Genomic DNA, 22920 nt, shown 5'->3' on the forward strand with positions numbered 1-22920 from the left:
TCTTCGTCCATTTGGATAGAAACTCTTTCCAGACATTGCCCATCATGACTTCTTTAGGTTTCTCAGGTTTTGGTGGCAGCCAACCTTGCCTCCAGCTCCAACTTACCACCATGTGGTGATCGACTGAAAGCTTAGTCTTTCTCAAATTAGCAGGTTTCTTTCTTGCTCTCTGCTTTGTGCCATTGAATGCCGAGATGTGCAGGCAGAAAGTAATCCAACATGCTGATTAAACGGTATCGCATCACGTCAGGGTTGAGCTGAAATTGGTGCTTTCAGAGCCAACCATACCCATTTCCTACATTTCTCAAGACAAATTTTTTCATTTTCTACAATTTCAGCAATGGTGTCAGTGGTTTCTCATTCTCACCCAGGATCTGAGTTATTTCTTCCCACAAATTTTTTTGTTTTCTTTAAGTCCTTGTATTCCCTCATTGATATACCCTACAAGTTTCTATATTCCCTAATCAGTTTCACTTCCAAAAATGGAGCGAATGGCAGAAATGGCCCCTTATCAGCTTGGTGTCGCATACAAAACTGTCAATGTGAAGAGTTTACCATGTAACACAGACTATGTTTCATGAAAATGGAGCTTTGTGTGGACATGTTTGCTTTGAGTGCATTGAAGTACAATGTGGACATTGAAGTACTTTGGACTTTCCAAGTAATTTCATGGAAAGTCTTCTGCATTTTAGAGCTTTAGATGTTGTTTTTACAGCCAAAGGGTCAGAACCGAGCAAGTAAAACACCAAATTTTACAACTGACAGATTTAAAGCGGCCATTCTCAAAATGTGAGGTGGGAGCCCCCTAGTGGTCTGTGAGGTACTGCATGTAGAGGACCATTTGCATGCTATGATGTGAGCTCACAGTGCGACGTTACTGTTAGCTTACCAAAGGATTGTGTTTGAAATTAATGTTGGATTAATGGCTTAAGATCGGGTCACTAGGAAGAAAGCCTGGAGGTACCGGTAGAAAGTTTCTCGGGGTGAGTTGCAGAACTTTTCTTGAACATTATTGCGATACATAGCATGACATGAGTGCGACACGCCGGTGACGAGACGGTGAGCAGCGCTGCGCCCCCACACTGACTAACTGCATCTCAACACCGAACACAAAATTATTTATGCTGGGCTTTCTACTGGCATTTGAAAGAAAATGTTTGTTTTCGCCAAAGCAACTTAAGTCTATTATCCTAAATTACAAACAGCCCTAAAACGTTATTAGCGCGCACAACACGCGTAGTAAAGAATTTATTTTATTTCCATGTGTTTTATATCGTTGGATCAAAGTCGGTGCCTTTAGCATTTCGGTGAAAAAGTGGATGTATAATAAGAGATGCACTTCTACTCTGCATCAGTCAGCGGAAAATGTGGCTATATGTATTACTTTGTCTAGGTTAGATTAACCTGCACACAGCTCTGCCCTTCATACCTCACTCATCCATCCATCCAGTCAACCTTCCATCAATCCATCCATTCTGCTTCAAATTAAATTTCAAACTCCTCCCTCCATCCCTCTCTCCCCTCTACCTTGTTTTCTTTATAGCTTACAGACAACTGTACAGTGTGTAATGGACATTCCTGCAAGGCCGTCAAGCGTGACCGGGGCAAAACCAACTGACCTAAACACACACACACATGAAAGTATGCAGAGATAAGCATGAATGCATACCTCTCTCTCTCTCACACACACACGCACACACACACTTAAAACATAAAAGCACTCAGCACAATGCAAAAGCTACCGTGCACGCTTACACACACACACACACACACACACACACAGAGGGTCATCTCTCTCACTCTGCTGGTTGTTGTGTATAGAAGTCAGTTCCAGGTCAGCGCACAGAGCCGAGGATCTTGTTCCTTACAAAAGACTGCATGTACATGTGTGTGTAGCTGTGTGTGAGTTAATGTGCACCAGGCCTGAGGTGTCTAAAACTGCTCTAAACACTCGCGTTGAAAAGAGGGTTTGACATCGACCCGTCTTGACCGTCACTGTGTGTGCAGAAAGGCATCCTGGGTAACAGCAGGCCGTGGCTAGACTGCTGGTTTGTGATTGGCTCGCTGTGAGGAACATTAGAGTTGATGGGTTTCAAATCAGCTGACTGTACTCACAACAAGATGACTAACAGTAGTGATGTGTGTGTGTGTGTGTGTGTGTTTAAGGGCTGACCGCGGCCGCCATGGCAGAGCTCCAGAAGCTGCAGAAGGTGAAGATGATGATGAGTCTCCAGAACGGCAACGAGTCCGACAACGACGACCTGCACTCCAACACAGGTGCTGCACGCTAACGCTAACACAGGCATGCTGGGAAACGATGAGTAAAGTTGCTTCTCACAGTCTGACTCAGGAGAGGAGTCCAAATATGGGGACACTGTGGAAGTTTTGTGTGAACATTAGCAATAATCTAGAGAAACCCCTGGAGACGAGTTAAACTTTTTAAGGCCGTTTGTTCTTTCTGTGCGCTGTAATGAACTCTACACCCACCTTATCAGGCCTTCACACCGTTAGTTTGTGTTCGCATCAGCAAAATGAACAAAACTAACCGGATCAGCAACTTGAGAAACTAGAGGAATGGAAGAAGAAAGGAGCTTGTAATAACCCTGGAACTAGCCTCTGGTTTACTGTGGTCTTCTCAGGATAACAAGGACTTCGTCAGCACAGCGTCTTTAAATTGGTCTGCTTTTCTTGTTTTTTTTTTTTTTTGAGAAAAATTATTTAGATTTCTTGTATGTCTGGTACATATGAAGTAGACTTTGACTTGCATGTCAATCAGGTGTAAAGAAACCCAGAGGGAAGTCTGAATCTTTAAAGTGTTTGTCTCCTTTTTGTTCTCTAAACTCAGTTACTTTTCAGTTTGATTTAATTTTGACTCTTTGTTTTGCTCGTTGCCTCTGACTCGACACGTCATGCATGCAGCAGCGATTTCCAAACTTTGGGGTCCAGGCAGAAAAAAATGACAATAATAATCAAGATTTAAATTCATCTGTAGTTGCATCTTATTCTAGTTTTTTATTCTTTTATATTAGAGCCAGAAAACCCTAAAAAATGAAATAATCTCCAGAAGGTTAGAGAGATTTGTTGAATAAGCTCTTTAGGTTTAGTTCAAAACAAATGACGTCATATTATTATGTAGATTAATTAGTGACATTTTTAAACTTTTATTACTTCTAGTTTTGACTCGCAGACAAAAACCCAAAATTCAGAGTCTCAGAAAATGAATCTAATCAATAAAAATTGATATTTTATGTGATCGGCCTGGTTCTGCTGAGGTTCTGGAAGCCCAGATCGGATTGATGGTTGCCTTCAGGTCAACTGACTCTTCTCTTCGCAACAGCCAGTAGAGTCTCCATGGGGTTAAAGGTCAGGCCAGTTTGCTGGCCAATCAGGAACAGGATCACCATGGTGATTGGACCGGCTGTTGGTACCGTTAGCAGTGTGGGTCGGTACCAAGTCCAGCTGGAAAACGAAATCAGCATCTGTAGAAAACCTGTCAGCAGATGGAAGCATGAAGTCTGAAATGTCCGGCTGCATTGACTGAGGATTTCAGGAAACCCAGTGGACCAGAACCAGCAGCTGACATGGCGACCCAAACCGATACGGACTGGAGACGTCAGTCAGCCTCTCCACTCTTCCTCCAGATGATGGGACCTGGATTTCCAAATGAAATGGAGAATTTATTTTCATCTGAAAACAGGACTGTGTATCAATGAGCAACAGTCTGGTTCTGGTTCCCATAAACCCAGAAAAGACGGGTTTTTCTGCCCATTTCTAGGATTCGTCTGTCCTGGTGAAGCTCCTGATTGGACTCTGGTTGTGCAGTTATCCCTCATACTGGTGCATCTCTGCTGATTCCCAATGAAACCATTTCAATCTGTAGCGTTTCTGTTCCTTTTTAAGGAGGCGCGGTTTTTACCTGACACCTGCAACAAAAACCGCTTGATAACTTTAAAGTCCACGTCCATTCAGGCCTGAACTGCTCTCGTTTTTTTACACGTTACCTATAAAACTTGGACACTCAATCTCTTCTGTTTGTTTCTCTGAATTATTTAAGAAGCGAAAAACAAAAAGCAGAAAGAAGATAAAGGAAGGAGCGATCCCTTCATTTGTTTCCACCCTGGTTCTTCTCCGTTTTCTCCTTTTCTTCAGCTGACCTGGCAAATGGGTTGATAGAGTTACTCTTCCTCTCTACTGTCATCTCATTCTTTCGCCAAGTCGTTTTTTATTTATTCCCTCCTGCTCTCTTTTTTTTTCTACGCCTCCTTCTGTCTTCTTTTCTTTCATTCGGAGTGATTTTTTTGCGCTCGCGGTGAGCCTCCTTTTCATTGTCCGACCTTGTTTTCTTTGTGCGAGACACTCACACCGGCCTGGGAAACTGTGGCGGACAATAGAAGAGAGGAACCAGCGTATGAAATGAAAAAGAAAATAAAACGAGGTGGGGGGAGAGAAAGGGATATTTAGGGCGAGAGGGAAAGGGGGAGAGAAAGAAAAGACGCTGTGGCGTTTGGCTCGGGCCTGTTCGGCACGCGGTGACAGAATAAAAATGAGAAAAACACAGATTGGAGCGAGGGATGAATGACAGGAAAGATGGAGAGAAAAAACGAGTTTCATGTCAACGGTCTCTGTGTCACAAGAGGAAGAGAGTGAAACTAGGTGGAGCTGAGGAATAAAAGTCAAATAATCGTGATGAAGAAAAGATAAACGGGGCGAATAAAAGGGGAAGAATGGGAAAAAGAATAGACTTGTAGGTTTAAATAAATGAGATTTTATTCCAGATTCCTGTGGGAAACAAACAGCAAAGGCTCCTAATACACAACTATTCAACATTAAGCCCTTAAATTAATCAGAACTGGCCACTAGAAAGCTCAGCTAAATGTTCTTTAAGGGTTTTTAGTTTATAATTAGCAGAATTAAACCGGTTCTGGTCCTGCAGAAAGAACCGGTTTGGTTTTCCACAGCAGGAGAAACGTCATTTTCACACTAAAACTGAAACTCTAGATCAGTGGTGTCAAACTCATTTTAATCAAAAACCTGATTGTTCTTAAAGGGCCGGTTGAGCCGGAATCTATTGATAAAACCAGTAAAACTGGTAAAATATCAATAAATAGCTGTTCCTCCAGGATTTGTGATTATTTTACTGTTTATTTTTGCAATCAAAATGACACATTTTAAGAAATATTTGTAATTTTTTTATTTTTTTTACAATATTCACGCTAATGTATGATGTCAAATGTGACTCTTTATGACTCGCCGTATCAGTTACAGATTCAATGTTTTTGGCCAATTTTGAGAAAATTAGCAGTAAAATCAGGAAAGAATGTCGAAATTTGTTGATTTTGTGTGATTTGTGCAGATTTGTGAAAAACTGGAAGGACTTATTGGTGTAATTTGGAGTCCAGACGGCCACACAAAAAGCTACGGCGGGCCATATTTGGCCCCCGGGCCTTGAGTTTGACACCTGTGCTCTAGATGCCTCGTTTCGCCACAGTGACATCACTGGTTAGCATCTTTTAGCTCTGCACTCGTCAGACCCAGGTGTGCAGAAACAGGACGTATCTAAAGGTTGGAAGATAAAACACATCTAGATGCAGATATTCCAGATCTAGAACAGATCTAGATCTGTTAAGGTAACAACTTTTGCTGGCTCATAAATTGTCCTACAAGTTGTTGCAATAATAATAATAATGTTATGAGAACATTTTCCAGTAATAATAACATAATAACACATTCTCAAAGATCAATAAATTTACATTTCAATGAAAATGTAACATTTTAAATACCTAAAATAAATAAACGAAACAACAGAAATGAATTATTAAGTCTGTGTAAACAAAACTGTCCATCAAATAAAGGGAGAGTTCAGACCAAACTACCAAACTTAAGACTTTTATCCTCCTGCTTTTGGTTGAAAGAGAGAAAAGAGATGCAAGTGGAAATGATTGAGCTTGTTTTAATTTATTATGTTATTATTTATTGCTTATTGCAACAGGAGACTTTGATGTAAAAGATGCATTTCAGGAAATATCTAAGAATGAATAGTTAAATGTGTTGAAGCCGTTAGCTCAGTGCCTGGCCCTCTAACCAGGCGAATTTCTGAGGTTTGTTTCATGTTTCAGCTAAATGTAGCTCTGCTAAATTTGGAAAACTGCAATAATCCCCAAACTTTAGCTGATTATTCAAAGGTTACGCTGGAAAAGCTCCAAGATGGAGGTGCACCAGACTGAAAGACAAAAAAAAAAAAGATGTGGAAAAGACCGAAAAGTGACAGAGGCCAAGCAAAAAAAAAAAAAGAGAAGAGCCAGAGAGAGAGCGAGAACATCTGCCCATCTGTTTATTCTTCTTTTCTTCCCCGGTGTAAATGGCAGCGGCGATGAGGCCCAGCTGTCGTCCACACACACCGAGCGAGCGCAGGGAATTCAGTAGGCAATAATAGAGAGAGACGGTCGCTAATTCAAACTAATGGAGGGAGATGAAGATGGATGAGCGCGAGAACGGTGGAGCGGAGGCAGAGGTGTGGAGGGCGAGCGAGGCAGGATCACACGGAGGAGGAGGAGAGAGAGAGAGAGAGGGAGCGACGTGAAGAGAGACGGCCATTAAATACATTTTCCAGTCAAACAGAACGTTGTCATTGTTAATAATCAGGCTGAGTTAGCTGGCACAGTGGGAGGCTTTTAATAATTTATTAATGTCATAAATTCATCCGACTCCGTTTAAAACATCAATTGTCTCTGCTGGTTAATAATCGGAGCGTTTAAAATGCTGGAAAGATACAATAAACGTTTTTTTTTTCATGACGTTTAGATGCATTTTGTCCGATTTCCTGCTGTAAAAAACGTGTTTTAGAGCCTAAACGCGATAAAAGACGAGGGTTTTATTTCTCTCGTCTCGTGTTTAGTGCAACAGAGTGTTAAGAAAAAAGAAAATTACAAGAATAAAATCATAATATTACGAGAATAATGTTGAAATAATGTGAGACTAAAGTCAATATTACATATAAAAGGGAAAAAGTTAAATATTAACAGAATAAAGTTGGATTTTTATGACAACTTTTGTAAAGGTATGACTTTATTCTTGCATTTTTTCAACTTTATTCTCATATTATTTTAACTTTATTGCTGTAGATGTTTAGTCTCATAATTTTATTTTATTATTTTCTTAGCATGGCTCTAATGTTCCGTAGCTTAGAGCCATCTAGTGGCTCAAACTGAAAATTGCAACAAAATACTCCAAACCAAGCGAAAAAGAAGCATTTCTAGCCGTTTATCTTCTGTAGAAACGTAAACAGCAGGAATAGATCAGCTTTTTTTGTGTGTTTTTTAGATGTTTTTTATAGTAGAGGTTCAGATCCCAAATCAAAATTTCCCATCAGAACCATCGTTAGATTTCAATACTTTTTTTTTGCGGTTACGCGTTTTCTTGTATTTACGGTAATTTCTTTTAAAGTGTGCAGCTTTTTTACGGTATTTACGACCCGTAGAGAAATATCTAATCTCGTCTCGGTTCTTTTCGATTAAAGTTCAGTTAGTTTGTATATTTGTTTTTCTGTCTGGTGGACAGTAAGCCGGAGGGATGGACGTTATTTACATTTTTCTAATTTTGTCACCATCCGGTCATAAAAATCCAAACATTTAAAGACATTTTGTGTTTAAGCGTCTTTACGTCCCATAAAGTTCTTTTGGTAATTGTTGTTTGGTTTTCCTGCCGTCCATTAAGGAAACTTTAACCCACAAATCTGCTCTAATCTCTGTTTTACTAAAGTGCAAAGTTTGGCCTCAACCTGCTGGGTCAGAACCGACCCGACATGCAGAACCGGCCGGGTCCAGCTCATGTGATGAATTACAGGAAACACCATCTTCCCTCTCTCTGGAGAGAACATCTGAAAAATGGTCCAGGAAGAGACTAACACAATTATGAGTAATAGAATCGAAAAGTGCAGAGACCAACGTTAAAGTAGAGGAAAAAGTGGAAGCGGCGGTTAATGTTACTGATTCACCTCCAGTCTGTTTGCTGTCCGATCTGCCCAGCAAGAACGGAGAAAATACCAACAAATACCAGCTAAAAAGACTTTAATCAGCTCAAAACAAGAGGAATCATTTACGTCCATCTCTGTTAAAACACTTACTGATCTATTTCAAGGGATTAAATCAGAAACGAGAGAAAATATGTTTATTTTTAAAACTCTAAATAGTTCATTGGTTAGAAACTAATATAAAAATGTGGGCTTAGTTAAAAGAATAGGACAGAAATGATTAATAATCCTCATTGTGGTGAACTGATTATTGAAATTGATTGTTTAGTATAATATACAGACTGTAAAACAGCAGTCAGAGCATTAATCAAGCCAAAACTGCACAAAAAATGTTATAATTTTGCATTTAATATAAAAAAAACCGCAGGGCTGCACAGTGGCGCAGTTGGTAGAGCTGTTGCCTTGCAGCAAGAAGGTTCTGAGTTCGATTCCCAGCCCAGGTCTTTCTGCATGGAGTTTGCATGTTCTCCCTGTGCATGGTGGGTTTTCTCCGGTTGCTCCGGTTTCCTCCCACAGTCCAAAAACATGACTGTCAGGTTAATTGGCCTCTCTAAATTGCCCCTAGGTGTGAGTGTGTGTGTGCATGGTTGTGTGTCTCTGTGTTGCCCTGCAACAGACTGGCGACCCGTCCAGGTGACTCCGCCTCTCGCCCGAAACGTTAGCTGGAGATGCACCAGCACCTCCTGACCCCACTGAGGGACAAAGGTGTATGAAAATGGATGGATGAAAAAAACCTTTGTGTGTAAATATATTCTAGGAAGAGCTCTACATATTAGCTTCACATTATTCAAATTCTGTAAAAGAAATCAAATAAAATATTATATTAAGCACCTTTTGTTTGTTTAACTCATAAAATAATCAACAGATCAGCCTGTATCGATGGGCTGAGCGTTGCTGTTGCATTTTAGCCTTTAAAATATGTATTTTCTGATTTTAGAAATAGATGGAGTTGTTTTTACATCTCAATGTATTTCTAATTTTGAGACGGTGTATGAAGGACAGTCGGAAAGAAAAAGGAATAAATTTCTAACTCCATTTTTTAGATTATTTTAAGAAATTTTATAGAAAAAACGTGGAAATTTCTGAACTGAAAATCTGAAAATGTGCGAGGAAAACCTCAAAAAGTTTGAGATTGATTTTAGAAATTTTCTAGAAAAAAGTTGAATTTCTCATTTTGAAAAGTTAAAAATGTTAAAAAAAAAAAAAAAAAAAAAAAAAAAAAAAAATCTAGAATTTTTTTTAAATCTGATTAATTATCTATAAAATCAATAGAACATTATTAAAATAGTAGTAAACAGCAGCTTCAGGAAAGAAGTTTAATGCCTTCTTAAATGTCCTTTTAATGCCAAACGAGCCTCATCAGAATATAAACTGTAATTTATTGAATATGGCTGCACATTGCTGCCCATAAACCATCCTGAATGATGCGTTTTTAGTTATGAGTGCGGATAAATCACAGGTGCCGGCTTGAACCAGCCTGGAGGGACATTTTTCCTGTTCACTGCCTTGGATTGCTGTAACTAGGTTAATACAGCCATGTGGAAACGAGCGCGCGTGGAGACTAGTTAATGCTGGTTATACGTGAGGAAGGTGAGCCCTGGCTGCCATACTCTTCATCACTGATTGCATATAAATGTGTGCACCTCTACCCAGGAGGGAGTGAGTGTTCCTGGGATAAAGAGCGCCTGACCAGCCCCCCTGCTGGAGCCCACAGCGGCGGAGGAGGAGGCGGCGGCGGCGCCCCGGCGGTGGGAGGAGGAGCAGCAGGAGGAGGAGGAGGAGGAGCAGCGGGAGGCCCTGGGAGGGGGTCCGCCTTAGGAGCCGTCAGTCAGCAGCAGCTCCAGCAGCAGCAGCAGCTACTGGCTAACAGTGAGCGTTCATCCACCGTGATAACCAGGAAGTCCTTACAAGGACTTCGATTCATTTAATTTAAGTTGGCCTTTTATTGTGGCAGGAATATTTACTCTTGTGAGATGTTTCCGTCTGACAAAAGTTTGAGTCACAAGCAGACAGCTACCGCTAATAAGCTGCTAATAACCCTTACTCACTAGCTAGCTGGCTAACTAGCTTTTATGCGTCTGGGAAGTGTAAATTACTGTGGTGTTCATCTTTGCTACATGACCCACACAAGGCTTAGGGTTTGACAGTAAGTCAATAACAATATAAATTGTGATGTGATCAGTATCAATAGGTATAATTTTCAATAATTCCAATGAACTCCGATCCAGAACTGCACAGCATTGTGGGGGATGTAGGCAGAGGAAAGGCTTTAGCCACTGAACCCGTCACATTTAGCTAAGCTAGATTGGTGGAATGAACTAGCTCACTCACTCTTTGGTTACCTAGCAACAACCTGCTGAGCTACTTGTTACCTAGCAACAGCCTGTTGAGTAACTGGCCACTGGGCCTCATAACTGCTTAAAAATAAAAACAACATTGCAGAGAGGAAACTGTGGATACAACGGGAAAGGTCACAATATTTCAGATATTTAAAACAAAAACGCTAATCAATAATTATTAATATCGACTTATATTGTGATCTGTTTTTCAGCTATATCGTCCAGCCCTAACGAGGCTAAGTGCATTCTGGGTAAAAAAAAAAAGAAAAAAAGCTGGGCACTATGATGAAAAACCGCAATTTTCTTTTATACATTTCTGTCATGATACAAGTCTTAAATTTCATTCATTATGGTCTTAAAGAGTCTTAAATTTGAGTTGGTGAAACCGGCAGAAACCCTGGATAACACTCCAAGCTCACACACACACACACACACACACTTACACACACACATGCATTCACACTGTGTGTTTAAAAGATGGCAATATTTGTTAATGTACGCCATTTAATCTGTCCCCATCTCCTGTATTACCACTCTGCTTGGATTAATCAGCACACACTCTACTAAATGACTCAATTCATCAACACCACCATTACACACACACACAGGTCACACACACATATGGGCAGGCAAACAAACAGATACTCGGCCCTTTCTTTCTGCAGAAGTAATGCATTTGTACTCTCACACCGGGCAGCAGGAAGCGACAAACACTCACATTGATTATTCTATCACTTCAGTCATCACGACAACAGCAATCAGTGTTATTGTTTCATTGCAAAGAAAGCTGCCAGTGTGTGTGTGTGTGTGTCCGTGGAGCGGGAGAGCCACTCTGAAAATGGGGGCTGTTTTTAGGGCAACCGGGTCATCGAGGTCAAAGGTTAAAGCTTAAACGTTTCATGTTGTCGGGAAGTTTTTAACATCAACCAAAGATAAAAAGAGTAAAAAGAAAGTGATTGTATTCACTGAAGGCAAAAAAGAGCTTTTTAATGCCATTTGTATGGAGAACCAAAAGGGCCAAAATTAAATAATTTTTAAAAATGTATTTAATTTTGGCCAAAATTAATTGCATAACAAAACAAATCGAAGCTGGTATAAAAAAAGGTGAAAATTGGTATAGATTTTTTTTCTTTTACACACCAGCTTCGACTTTTCGTCTTTTTTTTCTAAAAACAAGTGACAGAAAATATTTTCAAAAATTGGCACTTATCATTCCTTCTGTGAGTTGTATGAAAAAACAACAAATTTGAAATTGTTTTAATATGAAAATATTGTGATATTAGCAGAATAAAGGGACAACTTTACCAGAATGTCTTAAAAATTACAATAAAGTCATTTAATAAGAAAAAAGCTTTTATAAAGTTATCAAGCTCTGACGTGAGAAGCTGTTTTTTCTTTGAAATATACAGATTTTTTTCCACAAATTGTTTCTCCTAATATTACAACTTTATTGTAGTAATATTAAAACTTGTAATATTTTGACTTTATTCTGATAATTAAAGAACTCCACTACATTAGGTTAGCAGGAACAGAACCCATGAAATAATTTAACACAAGTTTAATCAATCATCTGTGTTGATTATTGTAAGTGTAGAAATTCTGGCCCAATCTTTTAAGAATGAATTTCATTCAGACACATGGAGCTTTTAACGATACGTCGCAGCATCTTAATCATCAAAATTATGGATTTTGAACCAAAATAAGTCCTATCACCTTACATTTTGCATTAAATTAGAACAATAAAGATTTCACAGTTTAAAAAGAGTAACAACTTCCTCTTCCTGCTTTTGTCTCAGGGTTGGACCTGCCGTTCATGATGATGCCCCACCCTCTGCTGCCCATGGGGCTGCCGCCTGCGTCCGTGGCCATGGCCATGTCCCAGATGAACCACCTCAGCACCATCGCAAACATGGCCGCCGCCGCGCAGCAGATACACACACACGTTCACCGCGCACCTGTCATCAAGGTAACACCAGCAGAACTGATCGCAGAGCAGATTGGTCTGTTTTAGTCAAGTTCCAGTCCATTTGTTCAGAAAGTCCAGTCCATTTGTTCAGAAAGTCCAGTCCATTTGTTTAGAAAGTCCGGTCCATTTGTTCAGAAAGTCTGGTCCATTTGTTCAGAAAGTCCGGTCCATTTGTTTAGAAAGTCCGGTCCATCTGTTTAGAAAGTCCGGTCCATCTGTTTAGAAAGTCCGGTCCATCTGTTTAGAAAGTCCGGTCCATCTGTTCAAAAAGTCCGGTCCATTTGTTCAAAAAGTCCGGTTCATTTGTTTAGAAAGTCCGGTCCATCTGTTCAAAAAGTCCGGTCCATTTGATCAGAAAGTCCGGTTCATTTGGGGAGATGTGAACGGTCAATCGAACTCTGATGCAAACTCTGGTCCAACTACAAGTCTCGGTCTCGGTTCAGTTGAAATGAACTTTGGTGCGGTTCAAGCTCATATGTGAATCCCAAGCAGACTGGAAAAAGACTTCCGCGCAGGGCATTCTGGGTAAATACATCCAAAACAAATCAATGTGTCTAACACCAATGGGAGAAATGTTTCGCAGTCTTTTACCAAAGACAGAAGATAAATCCTACAACCACTAAAATCAGACACTTTTCATTTTTGTTTACAATTTGTGAAGAAGGAAGTTGCGTTATTCTCTCATTCAGAAGTTTTTGTCGTTTCCTTCAATGTCTCTTGGTGCAGCGCCCCCACAGGCGAGGAGGGGAACTGGTTTGTTTGACTTAGAGCAGCGTGAAAGTGAACCACATCAGCTGAAAATGTAACAAATGATTCGAGTTTGGTAAATCAGGCGTGAAAGCATCCCGAGATGGCTTTTCAAGCACAAATTTTGTGCTTTTTTGTGTTACATTTAACTTGGGAAGCTTATATTGTCAGTAATCATCAAGAAAGCTCAACTAATTAACCTGCTTTTCTTTGTAGAACATTCTGAGGGATCGTCTGTCAAGACAAAACCAAAATTAGTTTACTAGTTAGATTAAAACCCATCAGTGAGCTCATCGTCCCATTATTTTCTTTACACTTATAGCCTTCATTGAACCCCTAAAGAATACCTGTTGAGACCCGTTAACTAAACATTTGAGGGAAAACTTTTTGTTTTGTTGTTTCTCTAACGTGTTGGTGTGTGACGCTCCTCTTCCTGTGTTTTTAGGAAAGAGTGTGTGACAGCCCCTCTCTGTCTCCATCTGTTGATGAAACCAACACTCCTCTGCAGTCACAGCCCAGCAGCTCGGCCTCCAGCTCGCCTGAAAGACTGGGTACACACACACACACACACACACACACACACTATTTCACGTTGAAGTTTTCAGTCTTCACAGCATGTTTGTACATTAGCTAAACACTGACAAATGCAACCATGAGAGGCTTTTTTTATGCCGTCGATCAGTGGAGGAGTAGCTGTCTGTCAATCAAAGGATTGGGAGTTTGAATCCAGTTTTACCCAACAAATGTTCAAGACGTTGAACCTCAAGTTGCCTCTTGATCTGTGAATCGGTGTAAAGGGTTTGAGTTGCAGCATAAAGTAAGAATAAAACATTGAGAGTATTCTTAAATTTTAATTTGAATGATCTGACCAATGAAATTAGAGATAAATTCCACCATTTTAATGTTTTGAATTTGGTAAAAATATCTTAAAACTTCCTAATTATGACAAGGAAACTGAGATGGACGCCTTTGACGATAAATCAAAATTCTTTATCACGATAAATGCGAACCTTTAGCTCCAGAATTGGCTGATCTGTCTTCCAGCTTCACAAAGTGCGTTTTCTTGTGAATATTTTATATGAGCTCATAATTTGGAGTCACGTTCCACAAAAAAATGTGTGAACATGAATCGCAGATATGCAGGTATCCACTTTTCTTTTCCAGCAGCCATTGTACAGCTTTAGAAAGTAATATTCAATTAAATGTAGTCGTACCACTTTACAATAAAGTGGCTATTAAAAAGTTCATAGATATATTAATTCATCTCTATGCATTTCATAAATCAGTAATAACAGTTTATTATGCATTACTTCAGAGTGCGAAGGAGACAAAATGTACTAGTTTCTTGCCAAACAGTGAGCAAAGTCTGTTCACCTATATTTTATTTAAAGTGGTTATGCAAACATTTCAGATTTCTCTGTAAGTATAATAAGCATTTGTAAACATAAAGTTATCATAGATTCTCCTTTTCACCACTTATTAATGATTTATGGAGTTGATAGTTGAGCGGATAACATATTTATAAATTATTTATTATCCGTCTGTAAGCGAAGCCTTATTGTAAAGGTGTAATACTGAAGAACGTCGTTATGAATTGCATGTAGGGGGTGGATGTAAGAACTTACACACTGCACATGTTTACACACACACGCACGCACACACACACGCACACACACACACACACACACACACACACACGCACACACACCTAGATAATGACTCTGTGTGTCTTTTCTCAAACAGGATTGGTGTCAGGTGATGCTGATGTTGCATTGACCAACTCTGCTGCACCCATCAAGAAAATAACAAAGGACAAAGGTTGGACCACACACACACGCACACACACACACACACACACACACACACACACACACACACACACACACTTACTTACACCAGTGAGGATATTCCATTATCCACACTAATCTAAACCATCAACCATTTTCTTTGGACATCTGACAAATTGTTCTCACTTAGGAGGCCTTTTCTCATCCACTGTATCCCAACAAACACTCAGATCAACACAAACAGAGAAACAGAAGCATCAGCCATTGATCAGCTGTCTCTGAACCATCAATCACAGGAAAGATGGATAGATAGGATGGGGAAGAAGGTGGGAGATGGAGTGAAGAAGGCATGGCTAAAAGGGGTCAGCGGGTCATGCACTAAAAGCATGCTGCCCCCTCCCCTTTAAGCCCCTCTGAGTTTTCCATTCTTCCAACGCGGTCCGTTCATCTAATTTTTCACTCTCGCTCCACATTTGATCATTCATGCTCCTGATGTGTCTCTGCAGGCATCAGCAGAGGGAATTAAGATCAATACGGGCGAAATAAAATGCATCCATCCGGGACTTCTTTGTTTTTGGTTTTTTATGTGGGATCGGAGTTATAAATACACTCAACGTGTTTGTTATACTTTTAGGGCCTCGTGTCACTTTAAAAAACAGATGCGCAACTATACAACCGTACATCTTTGAAAAGCAGACGTGGAGCCTCCAGCACAGCCAACAAGCAAGTGTTCTCTGGATGGTTAAGTCAACAATAAAACAAAGAACATTAACTTATTCCCAAAAATTTTTTTTGTTTTTTTTTAATGCTTGAGTTGTTTTTAGAATCAGCGAAAACCCAAATAAAACAACAAAAACGTGCAAAATGTGAGATTTTGCATAATAGGTCCGCTTTAAAATGCAAGTAAAGATTTTTATGAGCCGATCTGGATCGATTGCTTTGTGACTGCAGACTGGAGCTGCTGAGAACTTCAACGTCAGCTTTAAGACGAGATCATTTCGTTACATCCAGCTAAAGAGTTCAAGATTTCCAACTTTCTTAAAAGTGAAAGTAAGTTTTTAACAAGACAAGACGTTTGTTAAAACGACTAAAGTATTTACTTACTCTAACTTGCAGCAAAGTTACACGTTGAGCAGAAATGAAGAGAGAAATACTAGAAATGTTGCAAAAGAATAAATGCAACAATAATCACTGATTTTAAATATATTTAAAGTATATCAAGTGTTCTTTAAAAGATGTTATTTGAAAATGGTATCAAAACAACTATCATTTATCGCAATCATTTCTAGCAAGCAAAATTTGCATTGTGACGAGCCAAGTTGGTGACCCTTCAAAATAAAAGGAGGGAGACAAACAGGAAGACATTATTTGGTCTTTTAGGAGCCAAAATAAATTAATACAAGAAAAAAAGTGGACAAAATTAAACTATTGATGACGACGAAGGAATTTTGGGGCAAAATATGTGAGAGTTAAATTAGTTGGAAACAATAAAGCTGACATAGTTCAGCTGAAGGTGAAAGAATGAAACGAAAACAAGAAAATAAGGCAAAAAAGTGAAGAAAGTCGAGGATGCAGAGGAGGAAAAAGTGCTGGAGAAAATGAGTGAGTGTGTAATGGTGGAGTCGAGGGATGTATGGATGAAGTGGCAGATAGGGAGTGTGTGTGTTAGAGTGCATCTTAATCAGCGTTAATTTCACAGCAGAGTTAACCCAGTTGTCGGAGTGTTGGGCATTAAGGGCTGAGCAGACACTGTGACGCACTCGCAATGAACACACACACAAATCAAGGATGTCTTTAATCCCTGCCAATTAGTACCCCACATGATTGTCTGAATACTAACAACCTCTGAGTGTGTGTGTGTGTGCGTAATTGATTTCCACGTTGCCGCTTCGCTGTCTTGTAACGTTAGTAAACTCAAACGTTTCATAAAGTTTACTGATGACAGCTACACTTCATGAAAATCATCTAAAAGTGGAGACGCTCCTAACAAACCTCCATCAGGGTTTCCTCACAAATACAGTCGATTCTCCTAAAACAAATCAAAGTCCTTAAGAAAGTCTATCAACCCTCTTTAAATCGTTTGCAACACTCGTAATTATGGTAACTTGCAGCGTAACAGAGGCGTTATTCCTATCTAAACCAGACCTGCAGGGTGAAATATTAATGAAACCGTAAATATTTAATGCTCTCCAGGCTTTGTGCTCGACAGAAATCGGTCCGTAGACATTTGATTCTGCCTGCGCTTCAAAACGTCACCAGAAAGTCCAGCAACATACTTACTGTACAGAGTTGGAGCTGCTTGGAGCAACAGCAGAGACGACATCAACGTCGATTCGATCTGGATTAGGAGAACATTGTGTTCAGATTTACAGTGCCTAAAAACATTCACTCCTGTTTGTACGGCCTTCAGAAATCAGGCATGATCAACAAAATGTGACTTTTTTACAAAGAGACATTACAAAACAACATTAGGTTTTGTGGGTTGACTGGGTTTGTTTTGTTTGTCCCTCCAGAAGAGTCTCCATTGGGTCAGACCCTGCCGCCCGGATTTCCTGCTCCGTTTCTGTTCGCCGACGGTCTGTCGTCGGTGGAGACTCTGCTCACCAACATACAGGTATGATGGTTTCAATCAAACCAATTGATACGTATGTATAGCACATAGAAGCTGAATGCTGCTTCTCCATGTTTGGTTCTGGTTCTGAGAATGCAGAGCAGAACCAGAGAGGTCTGGAAGGTTTCTATGACGACAGCAGATCTTTAATGTATTGCGGTGTAGGGCTGAAACGATTCCTCGAGTGATTCGAGTACCTCGATTATTAAAATTCCTCGAGGAAAATTGACCTGCCTCGAAGCTTCGTTAATTTATGTTTTATCATTTAGCGCACCGTGTTTCAGCCGGAACATTATTTGCGTTGCGCGGAGCTCTGACTTCCGCCTCTGAGTTGTTGACGGAAGCTACGTGTTAGCGGCATAACGTCCAATCTTCAAGTTCGGCCCGCGGGGATTTTACTGATTGGTGATAATTCCGGGTTTTCATTGTTTTTGTGGGACCAATAAACATCCTTAAAATGACCGGCGCGATGCCGGGAGTTCGGCAGCCTTTCTGCTCCGGAGCTGCTGGTTGAACGGCGGGAAGAAGCTGAGGAGGATTTACACAGGTGAGCGGAGAGACTGAACACGGCGGGCGGCTGATGCTTACAGGGTAAGAGCAGCTTTACGGACGAACGGCAAAGTAAACTTATATCATCCCGGTCTGAACAAACGGGAGGCGGAACATGGCTGGTAGATGAGTTTCTGAACGGAGGAGCCGTAAATATCCCGTATTGCTCCCCCTGTCTACAAAAAAGTAACTGGTAGGGAAGCTCAAATGTGGAAAAAATATACTGATGTTGATATCCGATAGTAACACTGGTGTTATGGAAGATTTACCAATATTTTATTTCATAATTGTTTTTATCCGATTACTCGATTAATCGTAAGAAAAATCTATAGATTACTCGATTACTAAAATAATCGTTTACAAGAGCCCTATTGCGGTGCTTTATAAACTAGCAGTATTTTGAAGTCTATTCTCTGAGCCACAGGAAGCCAGATCCAGGGTGACGTGCTCTAACTTCCTGGTTTTAGTCAGCGTTCTGAACCTGATTGATTTTTTTCAGCCAGACCTGTAAAGATAAACGCATGGATGAGTTTCTCTAGATCTCACTTAATCCTGGAGATGTTCTTCAGGTGACAGAAGGCTGACTTTGTAAACATCTTTATGTGGCTCTGAAAGTTCAGGTCAGAGTTCATCACTACTTCTTTCTTTCAAACCCTGTTCTTTAACTATCGGGTCTGTGACGTCTTCTGGGTAAAGGATTCGTTTTTGAAGTATTGTTTTCCAACCGTACTGCTCGTCATTTCCTGTCCAACCATTCAGGGCCTGCTGAAGGTGGCCGTGGAGAACGCCCGAGCGCAGGACAAACAGATCCAGGCCGAGAAGAGAGAGCTGAAGATGGAGCTCTACAGAGAACGAGAGATGCGCGAGAGTCTGGAGCGACAGCTCAACTCCGAGCTACAGAGCAGAGGTTGGAAGCAGAACTCAGAGCTTCTCAAATCTGATCCAAAGAGACGCTGCGTGACAGACATGTCTTTGTCCAGCTTCCATCCAGAAACGACTGAAGAAGGAGAAGAAGGCGAAGAGAAAGCTACAGGAGGCGCTGGAGTTTGAGTCCAAGAGGAGGGAGAGAGTTGAGGACGCGCTCAAACACTCGTCCTCTTCCTCCCCGTCTCCTGAGCCGCTGCACGCCGCCAACAACAACTCCAAGAACGGTACGGCGCCAGCCTCTCTTCTTCTTCTTCTGCCATTCTTTACCAATGTCTGTGCATCTCTTCTTCAGACCCTGTAGGTTCAGCATTTGTTCACTTCAAATAGCTTTTCAAATAACAGAGATGTGCATTTAAAAAAAAAAAAAGATTTAGATCAAGTCTGATTTTAGGAATGAAAGACAACCTTATGTCCTAAAATCAACACCTACATTTTCCAGGAAACCGAAAGCACTTCCTGTTTGATTCATTCAGAATCTGACAATAAAACATGTAATTTCTATTAGGCTCAATATTATAGATTATCCATTTTTAACAGCTATCACCATCTACAGCAGTGGTTCCCAAACTTTTTCTCCTGGGCCCCTATGGATTACAAATAACTGTCTAGTTGAACGACTTGTGCGAGCGGGGGAGGGCGGGGGGGCAAAATGAATGTACGTAGCTGAACATCTATAGCCTACAGGCTACTTGTTAAGCTTAAGGTATTGATATTAGCTAGTCATCTTTTAGCTTACATTATTTGCTGGTTTGCTGCCATGATTCTAACACACCTGCGTAGCTCTGCACAGCAGCAGCAGGTCTCCTTCACAGGTGTAAACCCAGCGCGAGAGTCGTAGCGCTCATGGTGCGTTTAAAGGTGGCTCGGAAAAACAGGTTATCACATGTTAACAACAGATAAAACGGTTTTAACTGCTGATAAAAGTGACAGAGGACACGGATATGGTTAGTGCAGAAGCCCCTACTGTATCAAATTGACATAGGAATAACAGAGAGTTGGTCATTCTAAGGTAAAAGCCCAGCACATACAGCGTTCAGGTTTTGTTTTTGTTTTTTTTTCCATCCAGACGGCTTCCCGCGCCCCCCCTGCGACGGCACGGCGCCCCCCCTTAGGGGGCGCGCCCCACAGTTTGGGAACCTCTGACCTAAAGTAACTCTTTGGAGAATCTGAATTAATATGAATTACAAACTTTGAATTTGAATAATTTCAAACCGTTTCAAACAGATTTCAGGGTCGCTCCATGAAAACAGCTGTTGGTATTTTTTCCTTTACCACATTCCTCACTGCTGTTGGTGTTAACACTTTTCAGCGACTAACGATTTCTGATAAAACCTCCAGGAAGATGATGTTTGCTGCTAATATTCGGGTTGATCTGGGTGTGAAACACGTAGATATCCAAACACAAACATCCTTTGTGTCTCAGTTTTCCGTGTGGAACCGGTAACAAGGAGCTGTTGGGTTTTTATGGGCCGACCCACTGAGACTCTGTCTTGTCTCTGTGTTTCATACCAGACGCTGCTGTAACCGAGGACAAACCTGAACTTAATGGAAACCAGCAAGACAACGGCGCTGTACAAGGTACAAACAACACACACACACACATTAAGAGATACCATACTGTACACAAGTACGTTCAAAGGCTGAGCTTTACACACACATGGTGGGCACATGTGTGTGTGGGGGCCCCATTTAGATTAGTGGAGACATTGGACAGACGTTGTGGCCTCCCTTTGAAGTGCACCTTAGGAAACACACACACGTCTTAACATATTTTATTTAGCCTATGAGTGTTTTTTACAGCAGTTTTTGGACCAGGGCCAGACGTGGATCAGTCAGTCTGTCCAATGGTTGAGAACAGTTTACCGCAGTAACGTTCAGATGGTGAAGATGTGGAAAAAGGTTCAAAATAAGGTAGTTTTCTGTTGCTTTGTCTCACACTTGTGTTTTCATTGACGTTTTTCATGCGCTTTTTTAAAGTATTGGATGAAGGAAATGGCAAAATTTGAAATAAGTTTCTCAAAAAGTGAGATGGTTTTTGGATTTTCCAAAAAAAAAACAGGACTAAGGCGGTCCGCCGTGTTTTGTGTAAAAATATTGAAAGTTATAAAAATTCAGAGATGCTCGGCTTCATAATTTGGAAATAATAGCTTGTGAGGCTAACAGTTCAATGCGTCAACGTAGCTTAATCTGTCTTTTCTATTACTGGTGTATAAAAAACCCTGTTTAAACTAAATGAACAGCCCTTAGCCTGGCAGGGGGCAAGTAAAGCCTGGTGGCCCGCCAGGCTTATAATACACTGGAGTTCCTAGAAACTTTGTATAAATAATAAAACATCACTATTTAGAGGCTTTTTATACAGTTTTCAGGGCATTGATTTTGTTTCTGAGTGTTGAGAGATGGGCAGAAATGTTCCAGCTTAGCTTAAACTACAGGGTTATGAAGCCCGTTAAGCCGAGCAGGACCCTCACAGGTACAGTAGCGATGCGTGTGTGTTGGTATGCATGTGTCGTCGTCTTTCCACCAGCTGTGCTCAGTCCTCCCTGACATTGAAAACCTTCACCTGAAACTCTGCGAGCGTATAACATCTCTACACGCACTCACACTCCGTAGGTGTGTGTTTGATCCGCATACTTGTGAGACAGGGAGCTCTAATTAGCTCTCACTCCTCTTTAGACCCCTTTTAGATCCCCCTCTCTTCTGCAAGCCAAGCACTCCGACACACACACACACACCTGATTTCATTAATGTTGATTGGCCCAGTAGGACCCCTTTGCTGCCTTGCTCTCTCACACACACACACACACTGGAAAACACACACTCATCCCTCCTGCCATAAAAGCATTTTGCACCTACGGTGGTTTAGCTTCACACACACACACACACACACACGCGCGCACGCACACACACCTCCCCTGCCTCTCACCTTCTACACTCTTAATTAACGAGTGAGGAGAAAACTGCTGAATACAAAGAAAGACATCGCATTACAATCAAAAAGAGAAGAGGAGAAAGAAGGGAGTGAAAAAGACGAGAAACATGGGAGAGAGTACGGAAAAAATGGACGAGGGAGGAATCCTGGGCGTGTTGGAGAAGAAAGAGGAAGACGAGAAGAAGTAGGAGAAAGGGGGGAAAATGGGAGGAAGAAGCAAATCAGGCTTCTTTAGAGAACAGAGAAATGTAAAAAAAGACCTGAAGAATAATGGAAATAAAAATGAAAAAGTTTAAGTGAAGAAGAGGAGAAATAAAATGGAAGGAGCAGCTGCAGGAGAAATGAGGATTTCCTGGGACAGCGCTGAAAAATGCGACCTTGTTCTGAGACCTGGTGACATTTTCTCCACCCTGCTGATAGACTCCTAACGAGGCAGGTCAGCGTCATTTTTAACCAGGACACACACACACACACACACACACACACACACACACACACACACACACCAGGCAGGAGGTGAATGTAATTTTGGTGACAGATGTGAGGAGAAGTAAACCCTTATAATAGTAACACCGTAAAAAAAAATAAGAGGAAGAAATAAACAGGAAGTTGTTTTACATCTTCATCCGTCGTTTGATTACATATTAATACCAACATGTGGTGGGAAAATATAAGAATATTTACAAATGTTTTGAGTTTTCAGAGGGTAGCAACACTGGGATACTATAGAAACGCCCAGAACACTGCAAAAACACAAACTCTTACCAAGTAGCTTTAGTCTATATTCTAGTGCAAATATCTTGGTACACTTAGTACATTTTCAACAAGAAATATGAGCTTGTTTTTAAGTGAATAATTCCTTAATATTGATGAAAATGTTCTAGTTCCATTGAAAGATTATTCCACTAATTAAAATCTGTTTTCACCATGTTTTTGCTGATTTTTTTTAAAAAAAATTATTGATATTAAGGAATTATTTAACTTCTTAATGAGAAGTTTGTTGTAAGTTAGTTTTGTCTTAATCAAGTGTTTGAAG

At 40.6% G+C, this 22920-nt stretch overlaps 1 protein-coding gene across 1 annotated transcript in view; it reads left to right on the plus strand.

Moving 5' to 3' along the window:
* Nucleotides 1–22920, plus strand: part of LOC103481242 (dachshund homolog 2) — a 102961-nt gene that overhangs the window by 74506 nt on the left and 5535 nt on the right. The window contains exons 3-11 of the mRNA XM_081599813.1: nucleotides 2167–2277; nucleotides 9683–9898; nucleotides 12165–12334; nucleotides 13527–13632; nucleotides 14825–14899; nucleotides 17382–17482; nucleotides 18788–18935; nucleotides 19009–19179; nucleotides 20468–20533. Coding sequence (XP_081455939.1) covers nucleotides 2167–2277; nucleotides 9683–9898; nucleotides 12165–12334; nucleotides 13527–13632; nucleotides 14825–14899; nucleotides 17382–17482; nucleotides 18788–18935; nucleotides 19009–19179; nucleotides 20468–20533 — 1164 coding nt within the window. The remainder of the gene's footprint in view (nucleotides 1–2166; nucleotides 2278–9682; nucleotides 9899–12164; nucleotides 12335–13526; nucleotides 13633–14824; nucleotides 14900–17381; nucleotides 17483–18787; nucleotides 18936–19008; nucleotides 19180–20467; nucleotides 20534–22920) is intronic.

Source organism: Poecilia reticulata, chromosome 18 (assembly GCF_904066995.2).
Source record: "Poecilia reticulata chromosome 18, P_reticulata-male-v2, whole genome shotgun sequence".
Taxonomy (NCBI): domain Eukaryota; kingdom Metazoa; phylum Chordata; class Actinopteri; order Cyprinodontiformes; family Poeciliidae; genus Poecilia; species Poecilia reticulata.